The 24155-nt window shown below is 39.3% G+C and overlaps 2 protein-coding genes across 9 annotated transcripts in view; both read left to right on the top strand.

Annotated features, from left to right (window-relative positions):
- Window positions 1–399: 399 nt before the first annotated feature.
- NMU (neuromedin U) lies at window positions 400–13588 on the top strand. 2 transcript variants are annotated; one of them, XM_079305742.1, is made up of 10 exons: window positions 400–507; window positions 3030–3088; window positions 6336–6383; window positions 6482–6541; window positions 6871–6900; window positions 7008–7058; window positions 9059–9133; window positions 11191–11244; window positions 12652–12691; window positions 13265–13588. In XM_079305742.1, the coding sequence occupies exons 2-9, from the start codon at window positions 3038–3040 to the stop codon at window positions 12685–12687; spliced, it is 405 nt and encodes a 134-aa protein (XP_079161868.1). In that variant the 5' UTR covers window positions 400–507; window positions 3030–3037; the 3' UTR covers window positions 12688–12691; window positions 13265–13588. The 2 variants fall into 2 exon arrangements, with proteins under 2 accessions (XP_079161868.1, XP_079161869.1); XM_079305743.1 differs by lacking the exon at window positions 6871–6900.
- An 8281-nt stretch (window positions 13589–21869) lies between these two features.
- The window catches only part of CLOCK (clock circadian regulator), a 65388-nt gene continuing 63102 nt past the window's right edge, over window positions 21870–24155 (top strand). For 2 of the 7 annotated variants that reach the window (XM_079306134.1, XM_079306137.1), the window contains exon 1: window positions 21870–22183. The gene's annotated coding sequence lies outside the window, so the exon portion shown is untranslated. Of the gene's footprint in view, window positions 22184–22775; window positions 22792–24155 lie in introns of those variants that run through there. The other 5 variants (XM_079306135.1, XM_079306136.1, XM_079306133.1 and 2 more) reach the window with 3 other exon arrangements.

Raw genomic sequence — 24155 nt, 5'->3', positions numbered from 1 at the left:
CCCCGGAGCGAGCGGGGAGCGCTCCCGAGCCGCGCCGGGGCTCGGCCACGTGTCGGGGGCGTTTAAAAAGTTGTCGAGGATCGAGGCCATGGGCAGCAGAGCGGCTGGCAGAGGCAGAGCTGCCGGCCATGGGACAGCGGTGGCAGCCGCAGCGCCCCGCCGCCAGCCCCGAGCGCCGCCGCAGCACGGCAGGGCACGGAGCGCTGCCCGCCGCCCCGCCGCTCCTCCTCCTCACCCTCCTCCTCCTCGCTGCCGTGTCTGCCGGCCAAGGTGAGACCATCCCTCTGCGCACACCGTCGGGGTGCCCGCAGCTGCCCGGCAATGGGCTGGGGGGGTTCTTCGCTGGGATGGCTCTGTCCTGGAAAAACGCTCCAGCGACTTGCGGAATGGGCTTTTGTTAAGAGATTTTATTTTAATTATCATTTATTCTGATTTTTAAAAGACGTGAAACAACACGCGTCGCAAAATTGAAGGAAAAATTAGGACCCTCTGGCCAATATTTATCAGGTGAGGGATCCTGAAAGATGCTGCTTTTGTAGCAGGGGGCTCTTGTGAAACGTCTAGCGGACTGTTTAACAATCCAGACTCTCTTTTCTACTCTAATCTCCCACTTCACATAGATTAGGTGCTTAGACCTTGTAAAGAAACTACAAAATGCCGTGCAAGGACTATTTCTACTTTGTTCGTATTATATTTGTGATTTGTATTTGTGTGATTTGCTTCATTTGTAAAGTTTTTGTTCTGCTTTGTAGTGTTTTTTTAACACCAATAACCAAAGAAATCTAATTGCAACATACTTAATATTATGTTAAGAATAAGTTCTGAAGATGGGAAGAGGGGAGGGAAGGAAGAGGAGTGCAGTGGAGAGCAGTGGCACACGGTATTTCATCACTGTGCTTACACAAATGATTGCCAGGAGCTTGTTTAGGGACGCAGTAGAGAGAAGAGATGTAAGAAGTGAGTCCCAGGCTGTGCAGCTGGCATTCTACTGCCTTGAAAGAAGTTGAATTTCTTCAGGATGGCAGAATTGAAGGACAGGACAGCAAATGTGCTGTGGACAATGCTGATTTTGTAGAATAATTTTCTCCTCCATGTTCCCTGTAAACAGAACTCTTTTCTTCAACAGCACGTTTCTTTCTTTTTCTCTCTCCTCTCCCTCCTCTCCCATCTCTCCCTCCTCTCTCTCTCTTCTCTCTCTTGCCTTTTTTTTTTTCCCCTTCCCCCTATGGTTATTTTGTGTATATTGCAAGAAACCTTAACACTTCACTGTGTGTGCTGTTGTGTAAATGAATGAAGTCCCATAGGTAATGCAGCCCTGTTCTGGAAAGGGTGATGGAGGAGCACTGCTAAGTCTTTGGAGGAACACAGTCCTAGGTGCACAAAACAGATGGGATTGCACATGAAATAAAAATTTCTGAATATGTAGAGAAGGGTAAAGGAAAGTGAGGAGTGGATGAAATAATTTATTATCTCTCTCCAGAAATTTATGCTACAGGCCAAAAAAAAAAAAAAAAAAAAAAAAAAAGAAAGTTATAATATTCTGGCTTTCCTGGTTATTGCCCTAAGGTTTACTAATTCATGCTAATGAATTTCTTTAGCTCTCCCTGAAAAGCCTTGGGAACCAGTGAATGGCAGAAGCAGTGTTCAGAGAGAGGCAGGTAATGCTTTGATGGGGAAGGTGTGCTAATTTGAAGTGTTCCACTCCTTTAACTAGGATACTAATCCCAGGTAGTACTCCAGTTTGAATACACTAATTTAAGAGTAGGAGACAATGTAAGACAACTGTAGCACCTTTAATTTATTTGACATGTTTCTTTGAAATTATGCAAATAATTGGAAATCAGTTTCCTTGTTTTGTGAACAACTCAGAGATTTAAAAAATAATCCCACTTCTAGATAGTGTGAAATTAAGATCCCCTCTAATTCATTTTTTGGGGCAAAGCAAACATCCATAATAATTAGTGACTCTAAATCCATGCCAGTACAAAAATGTGGTTTTGAAATCCATCCCATTCCATTAATGCCTGGAACTAAGTACTGTTGTGATAATTGTTATTAGGGGTAAATGTAAAACAAATAACATGATAGGCAATTATTACCTGCTCACTGGACATTCCAGCTAGGTCTGGAGGCCTAGCACCAGTTTCCCTCCCATGGGAGTTACAGGTCATCCCCTCACTGATGCCATTGCGTGGTGCCTGACGTACTCACAATTCAGTGATGTTCATTTCTGTGATTTACAGAGACTCTAACAATCCACTGCTATCAGAAATACACTGCCAGGTAAAATAACAATGTGTAAGAGGGATATCCTGGACACTGAGCTGGAAGGGATCCTGGGACAGTGACTTCCATGCCTGCAGCCTGGGTGGGTAGGGATAGAGAAAGGAGCTGCCCCAAGTTAAGCACAGCTTCACTGCATCATTATGCAATTAAGAACACATTTAATCTACTGAGGGACAAGCTTTTCCACATCACACGTGTGAGACAGAGGAAACAAATCCAGTTACACATGTACTGTCTATCAGCTTCTCAAAACGACATGTTCACATCATGGGCACTATTTATATGCAATTGTGCATTTTATAGTGCATGCTCAGCTCTGCAGCTGTAGCTTACAGGAATGCAAGAATTAGAGCCAGGTCCTCAACTCACAGTGTGTACACTGGAGGTGAGCAGATTTCTCAGAAAGCTCAAAAGTTGTAGGAAATGGAATGTGATTTTCTGAACAGGTCTCAGTGAGACCTAAGTAACTTCCACACTGTTAGGCATGTTTAGACTTCCAATGCTCTGACATGTGAGTGTCCATACCTGCTGTGAATTTGTGAAAAAGTGGCCTGCTGTGTTGTTGAAACAGAGCAGGCAAATACTACTGGACAAACCACAGAGCATCCAGGGTCACAAACTTCCTTGGACCAAGCAGATCCTGGAGTTTGTAGTTAATAGTTGTGCTGGGTATGTCTGATATGGGACATTTATACAAATGACCTTTGCTGTACAGCATTGCTAAACACAGTCTGTGCTTCCAGGTGCACCAATGCCATCCCAAGCACTTGTATCAGATGAGGATTTGCAGCTGTTGAAAGAGGTAAGCATCACCTACCATGTGGTACCCTCCTATTTCTTCTGTGCCCATCCTTGCTACAGTCCCACCTCACTGTCCAGGATTTCTCTTGCACAGAGTTCAGCTATGTTTTCTTCTAGTATGACTTCCTGTATGACTCCTATCCTAGCACCAGCAAAGAGGTGAAATATCTAATTTTCCAGATATTCTGAACAGTTGCTTTGGGAGGATGTTTGAAGAAAGTGTTGAGATGTCATTCTGAGAAGAGATTGTCATGCCTCAGTGGAGAGTTGTGTTTGATAACTGTCAAGGATGAGGCAGACACTGTCCCTGGAAGCATCACAGTGTCCCTCCCATCTGGTAGTTTTATAATCTGTACTATAATCTGAGTTTCAACTCATCCAGTCCTGCTTTTTGCATCCTCTGCTCTGCACACAAGGCTGGGACTGTTTAATCCTGTCCTAGCCTCTCAATTTACTAGGTAAAGGACAATGTACAGTGTCAATTAGCCCCTCCCTCTAACATTTGGCTACTGATTGGTATCATAACCTCCACTCCCATCTCTGAAATGAACCTTTGTTTGACTCTGGAGTGTGATGCATGTGTTAACACAGGCTCTTCCCTGCCCTTTGGGAACAGATGGAGTGGCAGGGCAGAGCATGTGCAGAGGGTTTATCCTGCAACTTGCACACCCTGGTGTTGCTGCAACTGTCAGCTATTGTGTTGATATTTAATTTAGTAGCTTTTGATAACATTGGAAAATAAGTGACTCATCAAGGGAGCAGATGCAGAGAAGTAAATTTCTTCTGATTGAGAGCATTACAGGAGACATTCTGCTTACTGTCATCTCCCCACAGTCCATATTGGACATGGTGACTCAAAACTAACCTATTCCAGACTGGCACTTGAATGGGCCCTAGTGGAGTTTATCACCCAGGAAAGAATGGTCTCTTGGGAAGTAAGGTCCTGAAAACTATAAGAAGTTTTTGAAAATGAGTTATTTATATTCTAGATTTTAAAGCTGTTTTATACATTTCTGCATATCTTGGTAAGGTTTTCTATCTGTGAGTTTTGTCCCTGTCATGACTGGAAATCATTACAAAGGTCCTGTTGATTTCAACAAAGAAAACTGTATGCATAGAATGCTAAATTTTGCAAAATTTTTTAAGAGAAGCAATATAAAAGTTACCATTAGAACTAGAATTTCGCTGGACTGGAAAGGGTCTAAAGAAAGAGAATTAGATATATAGTTATATACACTAAATCAACCTATTTACTCACTCATACAAGTTCACCAGGGTTTCATAAAGTGCAAATAATAATTCTTCCCTCTTTGCTACTTTTCTAGTGGATCATTCAGGAGAAACCCTGCCTGTAAATAAACCTAGTATGTTCCAGGAATGTCTCTGAGTTCATAAATTTGAGACCTTTGTAACGAAGTATTTTGTTTCTTTACTTATCCCTTACTTTCTTTTGTTTGTTTATGTTATTTAAACAACCCCAAGCAACTTGCAGTCTTCTACCCTCAGGCCACATTTCTGAGACAGGAGAGAAAATTTTGGAGAAGATGCATAATAGATAGAAACTATTAATTATTTTAAAAGGAATTAACAGAAATTGTGGGTTTCCCCCAGCCCTTGCTTTGTCTGTGAAGGTTTTAGCTGAAAGATAATATTGTGTTGAGCACAAAGCAGTCTCTGGCTTGTTCTGCTACTGAATTATGGTAGCTCTCTTCATCAAGTAAAAAAATATAATAAAACCCAGACACAAGCAATACCCAAGAGAAAACAGCCCCTTTTTTGAACATAAGCTTCCAAAATTACTTCAGCTTAATTTTATCTCATTCATTACTGACTTCTTCCTCTATACTTTCTTACTCTGAAAGAAGTGAAGCTGAACTAATACTCTCAAACACATGCAAGGTGAAGGAAAAAGAGAATGGAGAGGATCTGTTACCAATGAAATCTATTTGAAAAGGGAATTCTGTGAGCTCTTAGTTTTCCCACCATGTCTGCTAATGCTTTCTCATAGATTGTCTCTGGAGAAATGAATCATCTCCTGTCCTGAAGTGAAGCATTATATTTTTTAATTTATTTTTATCCTTTAATGTTTTCATTGCTAATGCATGTCACTTAGAGCTTCTGATCTATAAAAAATTGCAGGAAAAATTGCACTGCCTGCTCTGTAAAAAAAATAAAACAAACAAAAAAAATCTCAAAAACCAAAACCCACTATGTTTTTTATGCAGTCTGTGTACAATATAAGTGGCAAAGATTTTTTTTTTCATCTAACACTAACAAAATGTACATGGAAAAAGCATAGCATATACTGATTGAGGTTACAATTGATGCAACTTTTGAAGTTTCTTTTTGTCATCATTATTAAACTGTGCAACTTCAGTTGCAGTGCTGGAGACTTTTCCTTCCAGAATACTCAGACCTTTCAGTGCTGGTATTATTTCTCTGAACTCAAATACCTTTTATTCCATTTCTTATTCCTTCTCTATTAATAACTCCTCTAAAAATGAGTCAGAATTACACTATTCTTTCATCTTGGAAGAGAGACAGATGGAGGATGTAATTAATAGAAGGTGATGAACTGTAGGGGGAGGATGGCTAGGAATCTCTTGTTTGGTACTTCTCCCAAGACAAGATCATGACAGCACTGGATGAAGAGAGGTTTGAAAGGACTGGTGAAGACAAACAGAAGTGCTGTTTCACTCAGTGTTTAGGAAACTTCTGGCACAAATTGACTGATGTGCATAAGATGTGCCACCATATATCATAATGCATGCATTGTACACCTGTAGGGATGCTGTAATACAATTGAAAGAGTTGTGTTGGAGGATTGATCCTTGAATCCCTTGCTTTAGTTTTGTCATTTTCTTCAGTTTTGTATAGTTCAAAGATATTGCAGAAGAGTTTCAAGTTCATAGTTCATGCCCCAGATGGTTGCAATCATAACTGAAAATATGACTTAGTCTGAGAAGTTTGCAATTAAGAGGGTTAAATGGTGGGGAGGAAAAAAAGGTCACAGATAAGTGTGTTCGAGGAAGTATAAGTTTGTTGTTGTTGTTGTTGTTTTTATGTGGTTAAAGCCCTTTTTCTCTTTGAATGCAAAATATTTAATGAATGGATCTAAAAGGATGCCTTACAGTCAGCAAACTTGCCATGCCATTAGCTGCACTTTTCTTTTTCTGAGAATGTGCATATTTCACTTGTTTCTATTACTCTGACTTCCTAAAAAAACCCAACTGTGTGAACTCTTACAGATAGACGATGCATGTTCTGCTTACCTGTCCACAGATTCTCAGCCTCAGGTGAGTCAGACAGAGCTAACTCTACTATTTTGATACTGTTTGTTATATGTAGCAGAATTGGAAATGTGATACCCGAGTTCCTGTTTTCTTTGCATTAGGTGTCCAGTACACTAGAAGAACTTTGTATTTTGGTCATGGGATTTCTCCAGAAAGCACAGGTAACACACACAAAAGACTGCTTAGCATTTTTGAAGCCTGATCTCTCACTGTGCCATTGTCTGCAATGAATTCTGAGGACCCAGTATGAGTCATTCAGCACTGGAAGTGCTTTTATCAGTTTTCACTTTGAAATGCCATGTGCCAGAATGTAACTCCTTGTAAAGACAACAGGGATACATCAATGTCTGCAAAATTATCTCCAGGTTGGGTACAAGGTGTTAGGTGTTTTTATTACTCCAGTTTAGAAAAGCTATGAAAAATCAAAATTATCCATTGCTCTTTTTATTTTAATGAATAAAAGCCTTTCTACCAACTATTATTCCCACAGGGTTTAGATGAGAAAGACAACACCAAAAGGGTAAGATGTCTATATATGTCCTACAATCACACTAAAAAAAAGGCAAGAAAATAATAAAACTCTTGCCCTGTTTTATAGTAACATCCACTTTTAATTTTTTTGAACAGTTCTTATTTCATTATTCTAAGACTCATGACTCGGGCAACTCAGACATCATGGTAAGTGGCATGAGTGAGTACATGTGTGCTTGTATATAAAACCAATATTCTTTCTTGCAGTAGTTTCTTCACCTGTATAGCAAGCTCGGGACTGGGAGTTGCATGTTTGCAGTATAGAAGGTGTTTTAATAATATGGGAGAGATGATCAGTACTGTACAAGTGTGGACAAAAAAAAAATCTAAAAACTCAACCAAACTTTCACGGAATCCCAACAGAATCTTAATCTTACAGTTTCAAGTTTTAAGAATGAGATCAAATACTTTTTTTGGGTATTGGAACATAGCATGTGTAGTGAAACAATATGGATTTACAGGACCTGAGAACATGACCATAATAGATAGTCTTGAAGCATTTTTATTAATTATTAATTTAACTGTATTTTTTCATTTGCACATCAAAAATATATATCAGGCAAAATAGTATTTAAGTCTCACATGGACTTTGGATTATATTTTGAATGAAAAATATAGCTTAAATCATGGCCAAGAATTGTTGTTCTAAAAGTATTCCCATAAACAAAGAAGGCAAGTACATGATCCATTCTTGCTTTTGAAGTGCAAACATACTTTGTTATCCATGTGCATCTATGCACCAGAGGATTTAAAGAGTTAAACATATTCATATTTTCTTGTTTCTTAACAATCATTCTTGCGTGCCAATGTCCATTTTTGCCTTGTTCTTTACATTTCTTCAAAAATTTGTGATGTATTTGCTAGGAAGTGATATCGCTCGTATTGGTGTCAATGTTTTTGTGCTACAGCTGCTTTGGAGGTTTTAATGGTAATTAAGGCACAATGAAATGAGCTATTTCTGCTGCTGCTCCTGCTTAAAAGTTACTGCATCCCACTGCCCCATGATTCTGAATACCTTTGCCACTGCCCCCAGAGATTACTGCTTTCTCACTCCTTTTGGTTCAGCTGTTCAGATGATTCTTTTCTAACCAGTCTCAGAGATACTAACTTAGGTGACATCCATCATTCCTTGGCTTTATAAGCTCTCTCCACTGGCTGCAAGACAGAGCCCAAGTGGACAGCTGGGATGTTCATTAACTACTTCAATCACATAAGACTCCTACTTTTCTTTTAGGTATTAAGATCCCATATTGCCTGCCTTAGGCAGGTAGCAAAAAATTGGCTAAAAATAAGCAAGTTCTTTTTACCTATTAAGTACAATAACACTTCAGTAGCTTTGGTTACTCCATATATTACAATGTTCTTAATTGCATTGCTTTTCTAAGAAGTATTGTAGCAAAAATGCATTGTTTTTTAAATTACATTTATATGAGTTGAAGGCTTAAATTGGTTAATGGAACACAGGTTTTTAATATTTTATTTCTTCCTGTGGACCCCTCTCCAAAATCCCACATAGTTGTGTTTTTCCAGGGTGAGCACTTAGACTGCACACAATACCACTGTGTATAATTAGGTTGTCTGCAGGATTAAAGTCTTGTAGAACACAAGGAATTCCATGATTGGAGCTTAGAGTGACCATGGTTACAAACATTCCTTGAGAATGGATTTCTACTGTATGCCATTCTTTAGCAAAAAATCCAATTCTTTTTGTTGCCATTTATTTTGAAGTAAAAGGAACTTTTTGGTACAACAGAGGTTGAAGCTGCTAACTTGCATATTAGAAAATCGTAGAAGTGTTAGTAAGAACACTGTGTGGAAATATTCTCAGTACCACTCATAGGGACTGATCAAAGTTTGAGTAATTCCAGGAGTCTGTAAATGGTTCTGAACTTTCAATTAAAGGTCAAGATACATAGCTTTTCCCTCCATCGCTCTATGTAGTGTAAATATAAATGTTGATGCCTGTTTGTTGTCAAGTCAAAATGTTAAAAAAAAAAAAAAGTTTTTCACATAATATGTTTCTCAGTCTTCAGTCCTATTTTGGTGCATGTTGGTCCATGAGCCAATAGTACAGAAAGAGACTTTTTTTTGCATCATAAGGGCCAAATTTCACTGTTGCTCATGTGTGTGTGTTCGTGTCCTCTCAGTCGTCTGTCCTGCATCCTTTACTGCAACTCGTTCCCCAGCTTAATGAGAGAAGAATGAAGAGATACAAAGTGGACGTATGTAACCTTCAACTCTGTATGCTTATGTTCTCACACTTTGGGTTCATTAACTTTTCTAAAAATGCCCTTGTAGACCCTTCTGCTTTTATATTTTGGTTGGACTACCCAAATCTTGATGTCACAGAATGTGCTTCAGAAAGGGTTATCTTGCTGGTCATCTTTTTACTTCCTCATATTGGGAAGAAAAAACAACCTGCTGTACATAAACACACAACACCTTTCCCTGCCTACACAAGGAATTGAAAAGGTGGATGGGTAAAGGAGGAAACATGCTCTGTTACATCCATTCTTTCTCCCCAGTTTGAAACAACACCAGATTTTTTCATGGCTTTGATTCCTGTTTGAGGTACAGTCTGCCTGGTAGGATATGATCTGAGAGAGAAGACTCAATTTTCTTGGCTAGTCAATACACCAGACTGGGCAAAATACCTTCTAGAGGGCAGGCATTAAAATAAAACTCTAAGTAGTCTTACATCTTCATGAATACATATTTTTCTATGTACATATGTATATGCAGGTTTGCGAATAACCTTGCATATTTATTACAGCAGGTATTGTTTTTTCTTTTTTTAACATCTCCAAACCCTTAGAAGTTTAGAAGGTGGGTGTTACAAAATCAGCTGTTTTCTAATACCAAACTTCTGACATTGAACTCAAACAGGAACATGTAATCTTTCAGAAGTTTCTGGTTGTAAGAGGAAAATTACATTAACATAATTCACATTTTCTCACTGTTTATTTTACTCTTGATTTCTTTTCTGTTCTGGATGAATTTCTTAATCTTGCAAAAGCTGCCTATTTTGTTCCTGTTTTCAGTTTTGTTCACACATTGAATAGAACAAGTAGAAAAAAATGCCTAAGAATACCATAAGACTCAAATGGCAATGTACAGAAAAAATTTTACCCTTTCAAAATATAAAAAATTATAATAGTGATCATATTATAAATCCAAGATGGGTGTTTCAAACACAGAGAATGGGAAGAACAGTAGAAATAAAAATCATACAGCAAGAAACTGAAAATAATGTTATATGTGATGAACTGAAGTCAGAATTAAAATCAAGACCCAAAAACTTCCTTTGAAAGCTTCCCTGGATTGAACCTACTTCTGTAGTTTGGAAATTATGGGAGCCATCCTGTTTTACACAATTCTCACAGCATTAGAATAGAGCATGATATGATTCCTTCCTATGACACTTACCCAAGAGATCACAGCATCCCAGTTGTTAGTTGAGAAATACCCTCATTGCTAAATAAAAGCTATCTTTATTTTATGTTCTCATAAGCATAACACTGAAAGTATTTTGTTTCTCAAATTTACTCTCTCCCAGCCTGCAGGACATCACTTCTGTCTGATACCAAGAGAAGCAATAAAACACTGTGATTAAGCTTATATATTCTCTAATCATGAAGGTCTCATCAAAGCAACTTGATACCTCATGCTTTGTACTTGTTACATTTAAATGGAATTTTTATTGTGTTCATCATTTGTTACCTTCCTTGCTGTATGGCTCACTAGGCAGCTGTTTCACCCTGTGTGCAGCATGAGCAGGACAGACTATCACAAGCACTGCTCTTTGAGAGTTAATGTGAGAGGGGTGGTTATGGTACATCTCTTGGAACAGTCTGGGGTCTCATTCCTGGGAGCAGCCCAAGCATTTCTGATATTTAAACCTCTTATTTTTGTCCTCCTGCAAGATGCAAAAAGCAGCTCTGCTTTACCTGTAGAGACTCTGCTATCATGAAGACAATCTTCTTGTGCCTGGGTAATGAGCCCTGGAAAATCAGAGGCAAAGGCTGTTCAATTCTAGTGCCATTCAAAAGCAATCTGAGCTCATCTAAAACTTCAGGTGGAATTGGGCTCCATTCATATGTTCTCTGCTATTTCTACATGATAACATCAACTTTGTGTTACTGACATGGAGAAATGCACATAAAGCACTTAAGGAGTAAGACTGTATGCAGTACTGAAGAAATATTTTTAAATACATGTAAACAACCTCTGTATGTATTAATTTACAGCTGTAGATACAATTTTAAATACTTTTTTTCAGGAAGAACTTCAAGGACCTGGAGTGATTCAAAGCAGGGGCTACTTTTTCTACAGGGTATACAGTTTACTTGATTTTTTCTTTTTGTTCTGTGCTGAGAGTTGCAAAAAAAAAAAAAAAAAAACCCCAAAAAAACCCCCCCCCCAAAAAAAACCAAAAAAAAAAAAAAAAAAACCAAAAAACAACCAGGTAGAGAAATAATTGAATTACAGAAAGAATTACTGTGATTGAGGACTTTTTCAGTAAGAGCATTCCACCCTACAGGTCTGCTCTTGATATTTCCTTGTATTAAAATAGAGGCATTGTAGGAATTTTGAAAAAATCGTATTCTTAGATTTGTGTATATATTATACCATTCTATGCCTTAAGAATTCATTGGTTATTTCATATGTATTTGTCAGAGAAAGTTCTAGAAAATATGGCATCTTAGAAAAATCATCATAAAGCATTGTTCAACAGGATATCTTTATATACACTATATAAATTATATAAATATGATTCCATGCTTACACATTGCAATTTTCCTTCTGTTTTGACCAGTAAGGTAAGAAACTGGATACAGAAATTCTGAGACTGAGTCTACTGTGCTCATATTTTATGCCATAGAGCCTTTTTACTTCACTTTAACAAAATTGAGAAGGTGCCAAGTCAGATGCTTGAATAGTTATTTTGATTTTGGTTTGTATTTCTACTTAAATAAGAAAGTGGTTAATGACTTTAAATAAAAATGTGGCTAAGGTTGTACTCAATGATTTTAAAGGTCTTTTTGCAACTTAAATTATTCTATAATTCTAAGGAAAAGACCACAGATTTATACAGTTACATTTCTAATATATCAGGCTTGGATCCTTAGAGTTGTTATGACAGGCCAAAGTTATGGGTAATATTAACATTGGTTCATTCATGCTTCCAGAGAAAACAAGAAATTCTTACTAAGCCCAGGAAGAAATTTTCTACCAGCTTTAGTAGAAGCTGTATCAAGTCCCTCACTAGAGGAAAATATTTCTGAAAAACCCCACAGTAAAAAGGAAGTCCTTACCAAATCAAAAAATACAGTTTAAAAAGAAAATAATTGAGAGTAACATGTATTTGTTTGTTAATAGAAACAAATACTTATAATGCAATAATAACGACAATCAGAGAGCACATTTTAAGAAAATACAAAAAGAATAAGGATTAATGATCTCTAGAAAGGGCTTCTTACAGCTTTCTCCCCTTTCTAAAATCATACAAGATAGACAATTCATTCTTCAATCCATATGCAGTAAATTTTAGAATTTTGCTTCTCCCCCAGGGGTAAATATAAATTAAACAATAACTTATCTTAGGTCTATCATTGATAATAATCACAATTACACTACTGAGAAATTCATCAATTTCTATACACACCAAGTGTTTTGGGGCTTTGTTACTAAATTCTGTCAGTTTTATAGAATATAAACTTACTGAGTATTTGTCTTTCAGCCACGTAATGGAAGGAGATCCGTGGATTTTCGTTAAGGAGGTACTTATTTAATGCTTTTAATCATTATCTACATGTAAATTAGTTCGTTTTTATCCCAATAGACCACAATATTTTTGTCAAGAAGTTGTCTCAGAAAGCCTTTAACTGTGTAATTGGTTTAGATTTCCACCCACAAACTTTTCCTAGATGTGCTAAATACACTTATGTTCAGATAAACCCTAGATATTCAGTTCCCAAAACTAAGAGAGCACAGAGGTGTTTCAGGTAGCAAGAAATGGAAAATATCCCACATTTGTAGACAATTTGGAAATTACTGATGATGATGAGTAAATCTAAAAGAACTGAGTCAACTACCTGTCAAATGAATGCTGAGAAGGAAACTGAAATCCTGAAGGTAATTCCCTAATCTTATGAAGATAAAAAGCTCACAGTGAAGCTGAGTGCAAACTTCAGGATTTAATTTCAGTGTCTGCAACTATTTGGAGAGATGTAAAAATATAGACCAATACTATAATGCTCTCTTTTCTAATTTATTTTATACTGCCATCATTTTAAAATGTTATCTCCAGCTTAGTGTTATATCAACAGCTAATGCACTATCTTATTTTTCAGGCTTGTAGATTCCTGACTTAGAACTAAACCTGCAGGAAGGCTGACTACATGGACATCCTGTTTTCCTTACAATAATTATTTGTTATTAATGTACAATTAGAAATCACTTGAATGTAAATATTCCTAAACCAGATTCAGTTAAGAAGGTCTTTCCTATCTCGATTATATTAAAAGCATATTAAAATTATTTGTTTCCTAGTGTTATGATGTTTACAACCACATGTAATTCAACTGTAAGAGAGTCAGTGTTTGCATGCAACAGACATTGCCTCTAACAACCCTGTTAAGCAAATTTTCCCTTCTAAATAAAGGCCCTCAGCCAGACAGTTGTTTTAATAGGAATGTTTGCAATCAAGACTACTGTGTTTTTTCCAGAATACATTGTGATTTGTGTGTTACATTATCTGAGCAAAAAAAAAAAGATAATCCCTTTTCCCTTAATAAAAGGAACCTGAACAAGTTGCATGTTTTGAAGAAATATTATTACTTTAATTCAACTAAAATATAATGGCATCCTGGTTTAGTTATTAAGAACACTGATGCACTATGGTTCTCATTTAGAAGACTCAATTGTAACTGGGATCACAATTCACTTGAAAACTCAAGAGCTTTTGATGGAGACTAAAAGTAGTTTCTCTACTGAGAAACTCAAGTTAGCCTTACAATCTTCCCAGCTTCTCTCTACGAGTTTATTTTCACATCAAAATTGTATTAAATTATGTTGTTGAAGTTGTAATTATATTGAGAGCAACTAATCACTCAGAACTAGATGATCTTTAAGTCCCTTCCAGCCCAAACCATTCTGTGCTTCTATGACTCAGTTTAGAGGTGGGCTAGAGTTTTAGACACTTTATTGGCAGGTCATGGTTTGAATTGGCCTCAGCATTACTGCTCTTGCTTCTGCACTTTTGGATGAGCAATGAAACTTCACAAGGTAGTTGAAAAAATTACAGCCTCAGAGGAAGACAAATTGAGAAAACCTTTTCCTCTTCTTGCCCACTTTTTGTTCTGCATTTCAATAATTAACACTTCTTATTAAAAAAAAGTTCAATGTTTTTGGTTTAATTTTAATGATTTTCACTTGATTATTTTAAAAAGGATTCTAAATTAAATATACAGTGCAGATAGTGACAAGCAGTATGACATCTAAGATGTACAGTTAACTAACATAATTTCATGAGGGAGCCAGTCAGTATAAGGAATATTACCATTCTGAATTATTGGTAGCAATCCACTCCTGTATTTCTGTATTTTCCTGTATAGTTATAATGAAATAATTTCTTTTTTTCTTTTTTCCCTCTCTCTTACTCAGAGTTATGGCAAAGTTAACTAATTTCTGAAACAAATACATACTTTTCTTTCATTAGTTACACATCTGCTTATTACTTTTCATATATTTAAAATGTTTGGTGACTCTAGAAAACAAAAGGTGAACTTGTTTTGTTTGTTTATTTGCTTATTTTGGTTTGGGGTTTGTGTGCTTATAGTGAAACCACATGAATGAATGAATCTTGAAGAACTAAAGAAAGCTGAAGATGGCTTTGATGAGACTGATAGGAAAGCTATTGATATGTACAGGTGTAGTGAGAGATATCTACCCAGATTAGCAGAGCACATGTCACTATTGTACATGTACATGCCCCTAAAAATAAACCCAGAATCTTTTGAACAGCAATGTCTGCTGACTGACACAGCTGCCTTTTTACACTTTCTACTCTTTTGACTTCAGATAGCACTCACATTACTGTCCCAGTTCTTCCTGATTGCCAATTTACAGAGAAGTAGTTTACACCACATTTTGCTTTGACATTCTGTTAGAACAAAATTACTCACCCTGAAAGCTGGATATTTAAAAGAAAATGTTGAACAGGCCAAAGTGGAAACCACTGTTACACATCCTCAGTTGAGCTGAAGATACATTGAGTTTGGAGGAGTTCTGTTTGAAGTTCAGGACAAATGTTGATAGTCTCAACTCTGCCACGCTAAAGACACATTCTGCTAGTCTTTAGGACTTTGTGCAATGATGATAAATGTTCAAAGAAAGAAATTCAGAGTCCTATTTTCTCCCTTCTGTTTTGGATAGACTTTTCTGTGCATTTCAAGCCAGAAAGAATGGACAACTGGTTGTAGGTATCCCTTTTCTCTCGTGTGCACAAAAAAAATAGGAAAAACAAGACCTTGTCATACATGGGTCCAGTTTGCATATGGGGCTCATGCCACCTATATGAGGATGGCATGCCATTAAAGAAGAAAACTCTATTTTAGAGCTGGAATAAAACTGTCCAGAGTTTTTAATTGATTAAAGGGACATATGGCTGTGCAAGGTTCAGACAAGGTAAGAAAATGATGTGTGAGGGGCAGTTAGGTAAGGCAGCTGGTTAAGGGACAGCTTGGGGCTAGCCAGTCATGCAGGAGGGAGAAGGGAATTTGCAGAGAGAAGACAAAACAGAGTCAGTGCTCTGTGGAGTTGCTTGATAGAAGTTCATTGAGGGAAAGCACAAAAAGTTTTTAATAGAGGACTGATGATGGTGTCAGTTCAGTCTGTCTCAACATAGTTTTCTTATAAGAGAGATGCTCCAGTCAATGAACTTGTGTGGTGTTAAAGCCAGCTGTGGATCCCTAATAAACAGGTGTTGTGTTTGGTTTGTCTCTTATTCAAGGTAGATTTTAATGGCTTTTCTATTTCTTACTTCAGGAAAATGTTCATTTGATGTCTATATTGAAGGAAGGCTCAGGGGAGACTAAATTAATGTCTATAAATACCTGAATGGAGGGTATAAAACAGAGACAAGGTGTTTCTAGTGGTACCCCATGACAGGACCAGAGGATGTGGGCACAAATGGAAATGCTGGAGGTTCCCTCTAAATATCAGGAAACACTGTTTTACTGTGAGGACGACCAGCTGAAATGTTGCATGGTTTTCTTCCTTGGTGATGTTCAGAAGATGGCTGAATGTGGCTCTGGACAGCCTGCCCAAGGCTGATGCTATTTGAGCTGGAGGGTTAAATCAGGTGACCTCCCTCCCAAGCCCAGCCATGCTGCAATTTTGGGATTCTGTGATACACAGTGCACTGTTTTTAGGTATAACTGTGACACAATCAACCTTATATAACTATTTAATAGGACTGCATCAATCATTTTACTTACAGTACCATACAGAGTCCATGCATTTATGAGTTTGGGTTCAGAAAAAATTGCCACCTTGTATTGACTTCAGCAATTGTTTTTATACCAGACATTCACATGTATTTTTCTGTACATATTTTACAAGGTTCTCTGCCCAGTTGTGGGGACTCTGGAGTTGTGTCCAGTTACATTCTATTGTAACTAAGAAAACTGAGGCACGCAGTTTACACAAAATAGAAACCTAATGTGATTGGAACATTTCTTCTGTCTAGATTCTACTTGTACTTACTGCTGCTGAATTGTTAAATTGCTAAGATAATTCTAAGACTAACACAGTGTATCTAGTAATGCACTCTCAGAGAAAGAAAATAATTCACATAGATACGTGGAAGTTGTGAGCCAAAACTATAATGTATTGTTGCTAGAGTATAATAACATTGTATGCTTATAATTTCTTTGTGTGTGAAAAGTAATTCCACAGTACCTCTCAGGTACTGTAATTAATAGTTGCTTTTAGTTCAACAAGTTTCAGTAAAGCATTTTCCTTTTCTAACTTGCAAGTATTTTTATAGATGAAGACTGCCATCTACTGATTTTACATTACAGTTTTCATTAATTATTTTAAAACTGTCTGGTAAATATTTGTATAAGTACTGTAATATCTCCTTAAACTAATATCATATGCAGAATCACACAAGTATAGAGTACCTGCTTTAATATCTCTTGCTTCATCTCAAATGAGAAATGCTTATACAATTTGTTTGCTATTCAAGTTTCCCAAATCTGATACTGATAAATTAAGAAAGCTTATCTTAATGTTACCTTATTGAATAAATATTTGCATAGAAGTCTTTCTAGCTCTAAAATTTTGAGACTGCATGGTCAAGACTTACTTAAAAAATTTAAGTAATTGAGATGCACTAGATATTATTTTAAAATGCATGTTAAATATTCCAAAGATGCTTATTATTTTTACTTTCTAATTAGGCAGCAACACTTGCAGAAATGGAAATGTCTGCAGAGGAAGAAAAAGTAGGTGAAGCTGAGAAAGTTGTGGAAAGCAGTATGCAAAAGAAGTTTACAAATGCTCCAGAGGATGTTTGGGTTACAATTCATCTTCATTGGTCAAGGAAATTACATTCTTGCATAAGATGTAGAATACTTCAATACAAATAATTGAAATGGTAATAAAAAAGTTAAATAAAGGAAACTAATGAAAAAGCAATTTTTGGAAGCAATAGCATCATAGACTACCTGACCTACTCGATTTGTTAATTCACTTTCTGAGAGTTAATAGTTCACTTTTGTTCAAATATATGGAAGATTTATTTTGCTGTGCATGCTTATCACCATGCATGTAACCTTACTGAGATGTGAGTTTCACTAAGAAAGTGGTGCCCTGTTTGCAGTTTCTATTCTCAGAGGGAGTGGTCTAACAGGTTTATTCTACCTCTATTTTCCCCTTGACTTGAACAAATCTAAAGCCCATCAGGAAAAGTCTCATGTACGCAAGCTGAGGAAAGCTGGGGACTTTTAGTTTATTTATTACCCTGTAAATTATCTGATGATAGCAGAAGTTGTGACAGGATGCAGCAGAAATGTCAAGACTCCCATTATTTGCTCTGTGTATGTTAGCAACTCTATTAGATGTTTTTGAAAACCACTGAGAAATAGTATAGAATGCTTAATAATTTTTTAGATTCAGACCAGTTTTCTCTTTGTCTTCTTTTAAAGTTTTTTTGGGAGGCAGTTTCTTCTCAATTGTCAGGAAACAAGTATTTTTTTCCAGGACCAAAAGGAATAGGACAACCAAATGAAATTGTTAGAATTACAGTAATGTAAATTTCAAGATCTGAAGAAAATAGTGGCATTTCCTGATTTTCATTTGATTTGTATAATGGAGAATAAATTCTGCAATTTACCATTGCATAAATAAGAACCCCTGAGGAAATTTGTAATCCCTTAGGAAGGAGTATGAGTATCCCCAGGCTCTCACCCCTATTAACAAACCTGGCTCACCTGCTGTGACCTCCAAGGTGCACAGGCCACATCAGCTGATTTAACTTCTGTCAGATACAAAAGATCCTAATTGCTCAGAGGTTAATGTGCTGGAGGGGAACAAGAAAAACTCTGGTGCTTTTGGTGTTTTTTGTGTCTGGTTTTTTTCATGATTGTTTGGTTGGATTTTGGGGTTTATATAGTGATTATATTTTAAATAGTAACTATGATAATAATGAACATGGCAAGCTGTGATAAAAGTACACAATGGTTTCCCTGATGCTACTTAAGGAATGGAGAAGAATTTAAATGTTTAACTGAAATCTAGTTAAAATAAATCAAAGTAAAATGTATGTTACAGCTTCAAAAATCTCATTTAAACACTATGGTGGACAAAATCAGTTTTAAAAACTTTGTGAGGAATGAAACTGAGGCACAGTGCTTGAAGTGTCTGGTAGCTTTACTAACATACTTTGTAGACTGTGCCTATGTATTTTTACTTTAACAGCTCTTTAAATCCCAATGCTTTTGGAAGAAGTTATTAAAATTTGTCCTGTAATTCTCTTAACAAATTAAAGTAGAAGCAGACTATAGGAAAAGGTACATGTATTCTTCAAATGCTTTAACTTCAGTTATTTTACAGATGTTTTACACCAGAAGTGCCATTATATTTCCTTATTATTTTCTAGTATCCCAGTGTGTTTACTGGTTAATGAACACCTCAACCTGATGGCCTGAAAGTTTCCAGTAGGCAAGTTTCTCAAAGCCATTGTAAACTGCTGCATTCAGAATTACCAGGACAGGTGTTTACCCACAATATTGGGTGTATATATAATCTGATGAAATACAGGGCAGGCTCATTGGAGAGGCTAAACATAGGGGGATATATCTGAAAGCAGAAGCTACTAGAAATATGTCTCAATAATTCACATTATGGAAATTTATGTTGTTTGCAATGATTAGATCTAAAGGCCACTTAAATGTTAAAAAGGGAAGGGAAAAAATTCTGAAAAAAAGCAAAGAATTTGGATAGAATTGATGTAATTCTGAGGTAAGAATATTGCCTAAGCATGGGTATTTTGCAATTTCACAGTTAGATATTTTACTGAGATAAAGTTGGGCTGGCTCTAATTTTTGTTGTTGATATGTATCTTGGTCTTTATAAAGAGTCAATTCCCTTTTCTCTTGTGAGAATTTACTGCAGTATCAGAATAAATTATTACTTGTTACTACAGCAGAAGTTGGACAAAAACCAGTGATGTGATAAAAACATGTATTGCTCGAAAAAATTTTAATTAAGATCATGTGTTCTGACACGAGTTCGTTCAGATACAGTTTTCTACTCCTTTGGCAAGCCTATTGGTAGATACCTAGTAGCAGATACCAGTATTATTTTGCAGATTCAAAGAGATAACTAGTAGATGCATTTCAGAGACAACAGCTTATCTGCCATTATCTGCCACTTCCAACTAGAACGCCAGCTAGTAGTTTTATATGTAAATAGGTCACCAGGGACTTTAGATACGATTGCGCAGTCCCTTCAAGTGTGGAAGCTGGCTGCTATAAAAGCAGCATTGCTTCCTCCCGGCAGCCAGCCTCCCTGTGGCTGCTGCCAGGGACAGGGAGAGAGCCAAAGCTCCCCTTTGCTGATGGCCCTGGCTCTGTGCGAGCAGTGACCACACGGCGGTAATTAAAGCCATCACACGTAGCAAAGCAGCAGCAAAATCTAAGGTCATCTGCAGGTTAAATCCAGGTGTTTATGGTGCTGGGTCAGTTTGTTTGGAAGAAAAGGCTTCAGGAATGTCAGCCAATCTTGCTTTACAAGGATTACGTGGATTGTGACAAGCTTTCAAATCAAGATCCATTTACTTTAGTATTCTGGAGTAATGTGAAATTAATTTCAAAACTAGTTTCCTCAAACAGATCCTCTTTTGAACAGGCCAGCGTGGATCAAAAAGGAGCACACTAAGCAGGTTGTTCTGTAGCTTTGCAGTGCATCATGCAGGATAGCAATGGCATTTCTCTAGGAAACATGGCTATAGTTAGTGGAAGTGCACTGCAAATTTCTGCATTTCTGGCCCAATGCAGCCCCTTCATTCACCAATTCACAAAAGATCTGCTGTTCCTAATTTGGCATTGTTTAAGAGAAGTAGCATTTAAAAAAATAACTTCGATTAGGCCACTGCTTTGGCAGAAAATGCAAATGTGTATCATCATCTCCACAGCTGTGTTGCCTGTTTTGACCTGGCCAAAGAATAACTTGCAGTAAATTGGTGTTATGTTCCCATTCATGCAAGGTGTGAACAGATAGAGCAGCATTTTCTGAAGAATGATCACTGGTTACTAAAGATCTTCTGGCAAATTCCACAGAAACAGCTTGATGCTGTTTGTAGCCTCCTGGCTTCTTTGCCATATTCTAGTCCTGATAATTCCGCATTCTTGTTGAAAATATTCCCCCATTTTCTCCTGGATGTTCCATTCCTGCTGTACCCTATTATCTCTAATACATTTCATCATAACAGCGTTATCTTTTGTGTGAGTGATAATAGTATTTGTTTTCCTTATGTCACATTTTCCTCAACTGAAAGCTAGAATTAGAGTATTATGAATCAGTAAGCAAAATAAGTGTTTTTACTAATGCTTTCCAGAATTCCTCCAGTGGAAAAAGCTCATAGTTAGCTCTTTGGGAGCATTACTGGTAAAGAAGCTCTTATGCAAAGAAGTCTTTGCACAAGACTTTGGTCACATTTGTGAATGAAATGGGGAAACTGAACTACCTGAAAAGTAACCCAGAAAGGAAAACCACGACAACTTGCAGTCAATCTGCAGTCTTTACTTCGTTCTAGACACAACCACGATTTAAGCTTCTATAGATACCTTTAGATACATTGCTACTCAGGTAACAACTGAAAAATAAAATCATTTTAACTGAGGAAAAAAAAAATTGGATTACTTATACAATATTAGTCATAAGCGTTTTTATTTTACAGAGGACGGTTCACTGCAATGTTCTGCTGCAGGTATAACAGGTTAATGTTTAAATGGTCGCCAATTATTTGTGGAATGGCATTAACAGCCTCGTACAGACAAAAGGGTTGAGGCAAACACGTCTGGTCTCTGTCGCTCTAGGAATTTCACCGGTGTATGCACAGGAAAGAAGAAACCACGGACCCCACGGGTTCATTGACCCCCTCAATATCTCGGGACGCATTTCCCGGAGAAGACCCGGGATGTCGCTTGTTCCGCTTTGAGAATGCGCGTGTGACGGCGTTTTGTGCCGGGGTCACCGTGCGGGGGGGAAGCGCCTCCGTTCAGCGGAGCCCCTCGCTGCCCCGCCGGCTCAGCGCCGCCGCCATTTCCTCGGCCGCGGGGTGAGGTGAGGCGAGGTGAGCCGAGGTCAGGGAGGCGCGCGCCCACCGCGCCTGCGCGGCGCGCGCCCCTCCCCGCCCCCTGCGCACGCGTGACGGGGCGCGCGCGCAGAGCGGGGATCACCTCCCCGGTGCGCCGTTCCCGCGCACGCGCGGCGGCGGCGGCGGCCCCGGGGTGCCGCGGGTTGCAGTGCGCGCCGGCGCACGCGCGGTGGCGCGAGGCGCCGCGGCGGCCGGCGGCGGTGGGGGCTCGGCGGCGCAGGCGCGGTGCTGTCGGGGGGACTCCCGGGCCCGGGTGCTGCCGCGCCGCCGCCGGAGAAGCAGCAGGGGGACGAGGTTCAGCCAGGCAGTGCCGGCGGGCGGCGGGCGCGGGGCTGCGCGCGAGGAGCCACGCTACCGGGGCAGGGCAGCGGCAGCGCGGGGCCAGGTGAGCGGCGAGCGCGGCGCGGGGCGGCGCGGGCGGACCCGCCGGGCCCCGGTGTGCGGTGGCGAGGGGAAGGCGGGGGCGCGGCACGGAGGGGCAGCGGTGGAAGTTTGACAGCGCCGGCGCGTCTCCCGCCGCGAAGCGGGGGGCGGGAGTGCAGCGGCTGCCCTTGGGCGGGCACGGCCTCGGCCGGGGGCGGGGGGCGCTCGCGGGGCACCCGCTAGGCCCGGTGACCCACTTTGCTCCTGTCACAACTCCCGGGCGCGTCGGGAGCGCTGCCCGCCTGGCCCCGCGCCCGCCAGCCGGGCAGGGCGGTGCGGGACTCCCCGGCATCCCCCGGGCCGGGCCGCGCCGCGCCGGACCGAGCGGAGCTGCGGGCGGCACCTCCCCGGGCCCCTCCGCCGCCGCTCCGAGGGGCGGCTCGTCCCGCGGCTGCCGGGGGTACGCGCCCGGCCCCGCCGCCCCGGGCGCGGGGAGGTTTCAGCGGCGGCGCTGCGGAGCGCGGTGTTTACACGGCGGGCGGGCGGCGGTCGGTGCCCGCTCGGCCCCGGGCCCTCCCCGCGGCGGGACAGCTCTGCGGGGCCTCGGGCTCCGCGCTCTCCCTGCCGCAGGTGGGCTGCAGCTGCCGGCTTGCCTCTGCACCTCGTGGGCTTATTTTTTTCCCCCTCTTTTTTCTTCTGGTTCCCATAACTTTATTGCGATAAATGTAGTATGTTCACGCTCGTAAAACCTGAGGGATTCTCAGTAGCCCCCGGTCCTTTCTCGAGTTATTGCGGCCTTAAAGTCAGGGTGTTAAATATTCCGTGCATGCAGGTGTGAAACACGACCATCGAGGGACTGGAAATCCTTGGTACTTCAGTTTTGTGTTTGGGTTAAAGTGGTTCAGGATTTCTGGTTGGTTTCGCTTTCAAATTCCAGCTAGTTTAGGCTTCGATATAATTTGGATTTTTTTTCAATCAAACATATTTGCAGTGAGATTTTTGTAAGGCCGTTGTTGGTAACAGTTAACCTACCAAGAGGCACAGGGCAAATCAGATATGGCTTTGGCTGCAATATGAAACTGCATGTAGAGTCTAATTCCTTAAAGAACTTATTTTTTCTTAAATGACTGGTCGACAAGCAGTGCTTTTGGTGGCAGTATTGACTTGACCTGGCCTGCCTCTTCCTTGCTCCAGCTGTACCAGCACAATGCTTTGTGGAATAATGTCCCATAGCTTGAGGAAATGATTCGGGTTAAAATTAACTACCTTGGTTTTGTGTTTTTGTTTTTTCTTTTTAATGTGGTTATATTTAACCTATATAATTTCTCTGGCTAACAGGTGTGTCAGGAGGCAAGAGGATTGTTTAAGCAAATACCCTAGTGAGAGAAGTACTTGAGAAATACACCTTGACTGTGTTAGTCCTGGCAAAGTTCAGTATGAACAGTTGCAGTTGTTTCACAATGTTCAGTTTTACAGAAGTAATATTGACTTTGTTTATAAATGTCTGTGGGGTTTTGGCCTGTTGTTTGAAATTGGAGAGCATTTGATTGTTGTAATAGAGGGATTCTAGTTGAAAGTAACTCTGCTTTTTAATTTTTTTAGATTAAACTATTAATTTTCATATGTATCCACTTAAGACACTTCCTCAAACTCCTTACAGACACTGCTTTCAGATTACTAGACATAATATATTTGGTTCTTTTTGTAGAATATGGCAACTTTGTCTGAGAATTTTGTTGGTAAGGCAAGGGTTACTGCTTCTTAACAAACAATTCAAACAGGGAAAAAACCTCCAAACTTCCGGGTTGATATTTAATAGTGTAAGGTGCCATTCAGCCATGTCTTGTTTTTTATTTCTTCCGCTTCATGTTCTTACATGGAAAAGTTTAACACATATCGGCAAAATAAAAGAATGTGAACAAAGCAGAGTGTTTTCATTGCTAATGCTCTTTGAAGGACCCCAAAACCTCTGCTGTAGGTAACTGTACTCTCTT

This window comes from Erithacus rubecula (assembly GCF_903797595.1).
Source record: "Erithacus rubecula genome assembly, chromosome: 5".
Taxonomy (NCBI): Eukaryota; Metazoa; Chordata; class Aves; order Passeriformes; family Muscicapidae; genus Erithacus; species Erithacus rubecula.
Note: the sequence above shows the minus strand (reverse complement) of the source record. Positions and strands in the feature narration are given on the sequence as shown.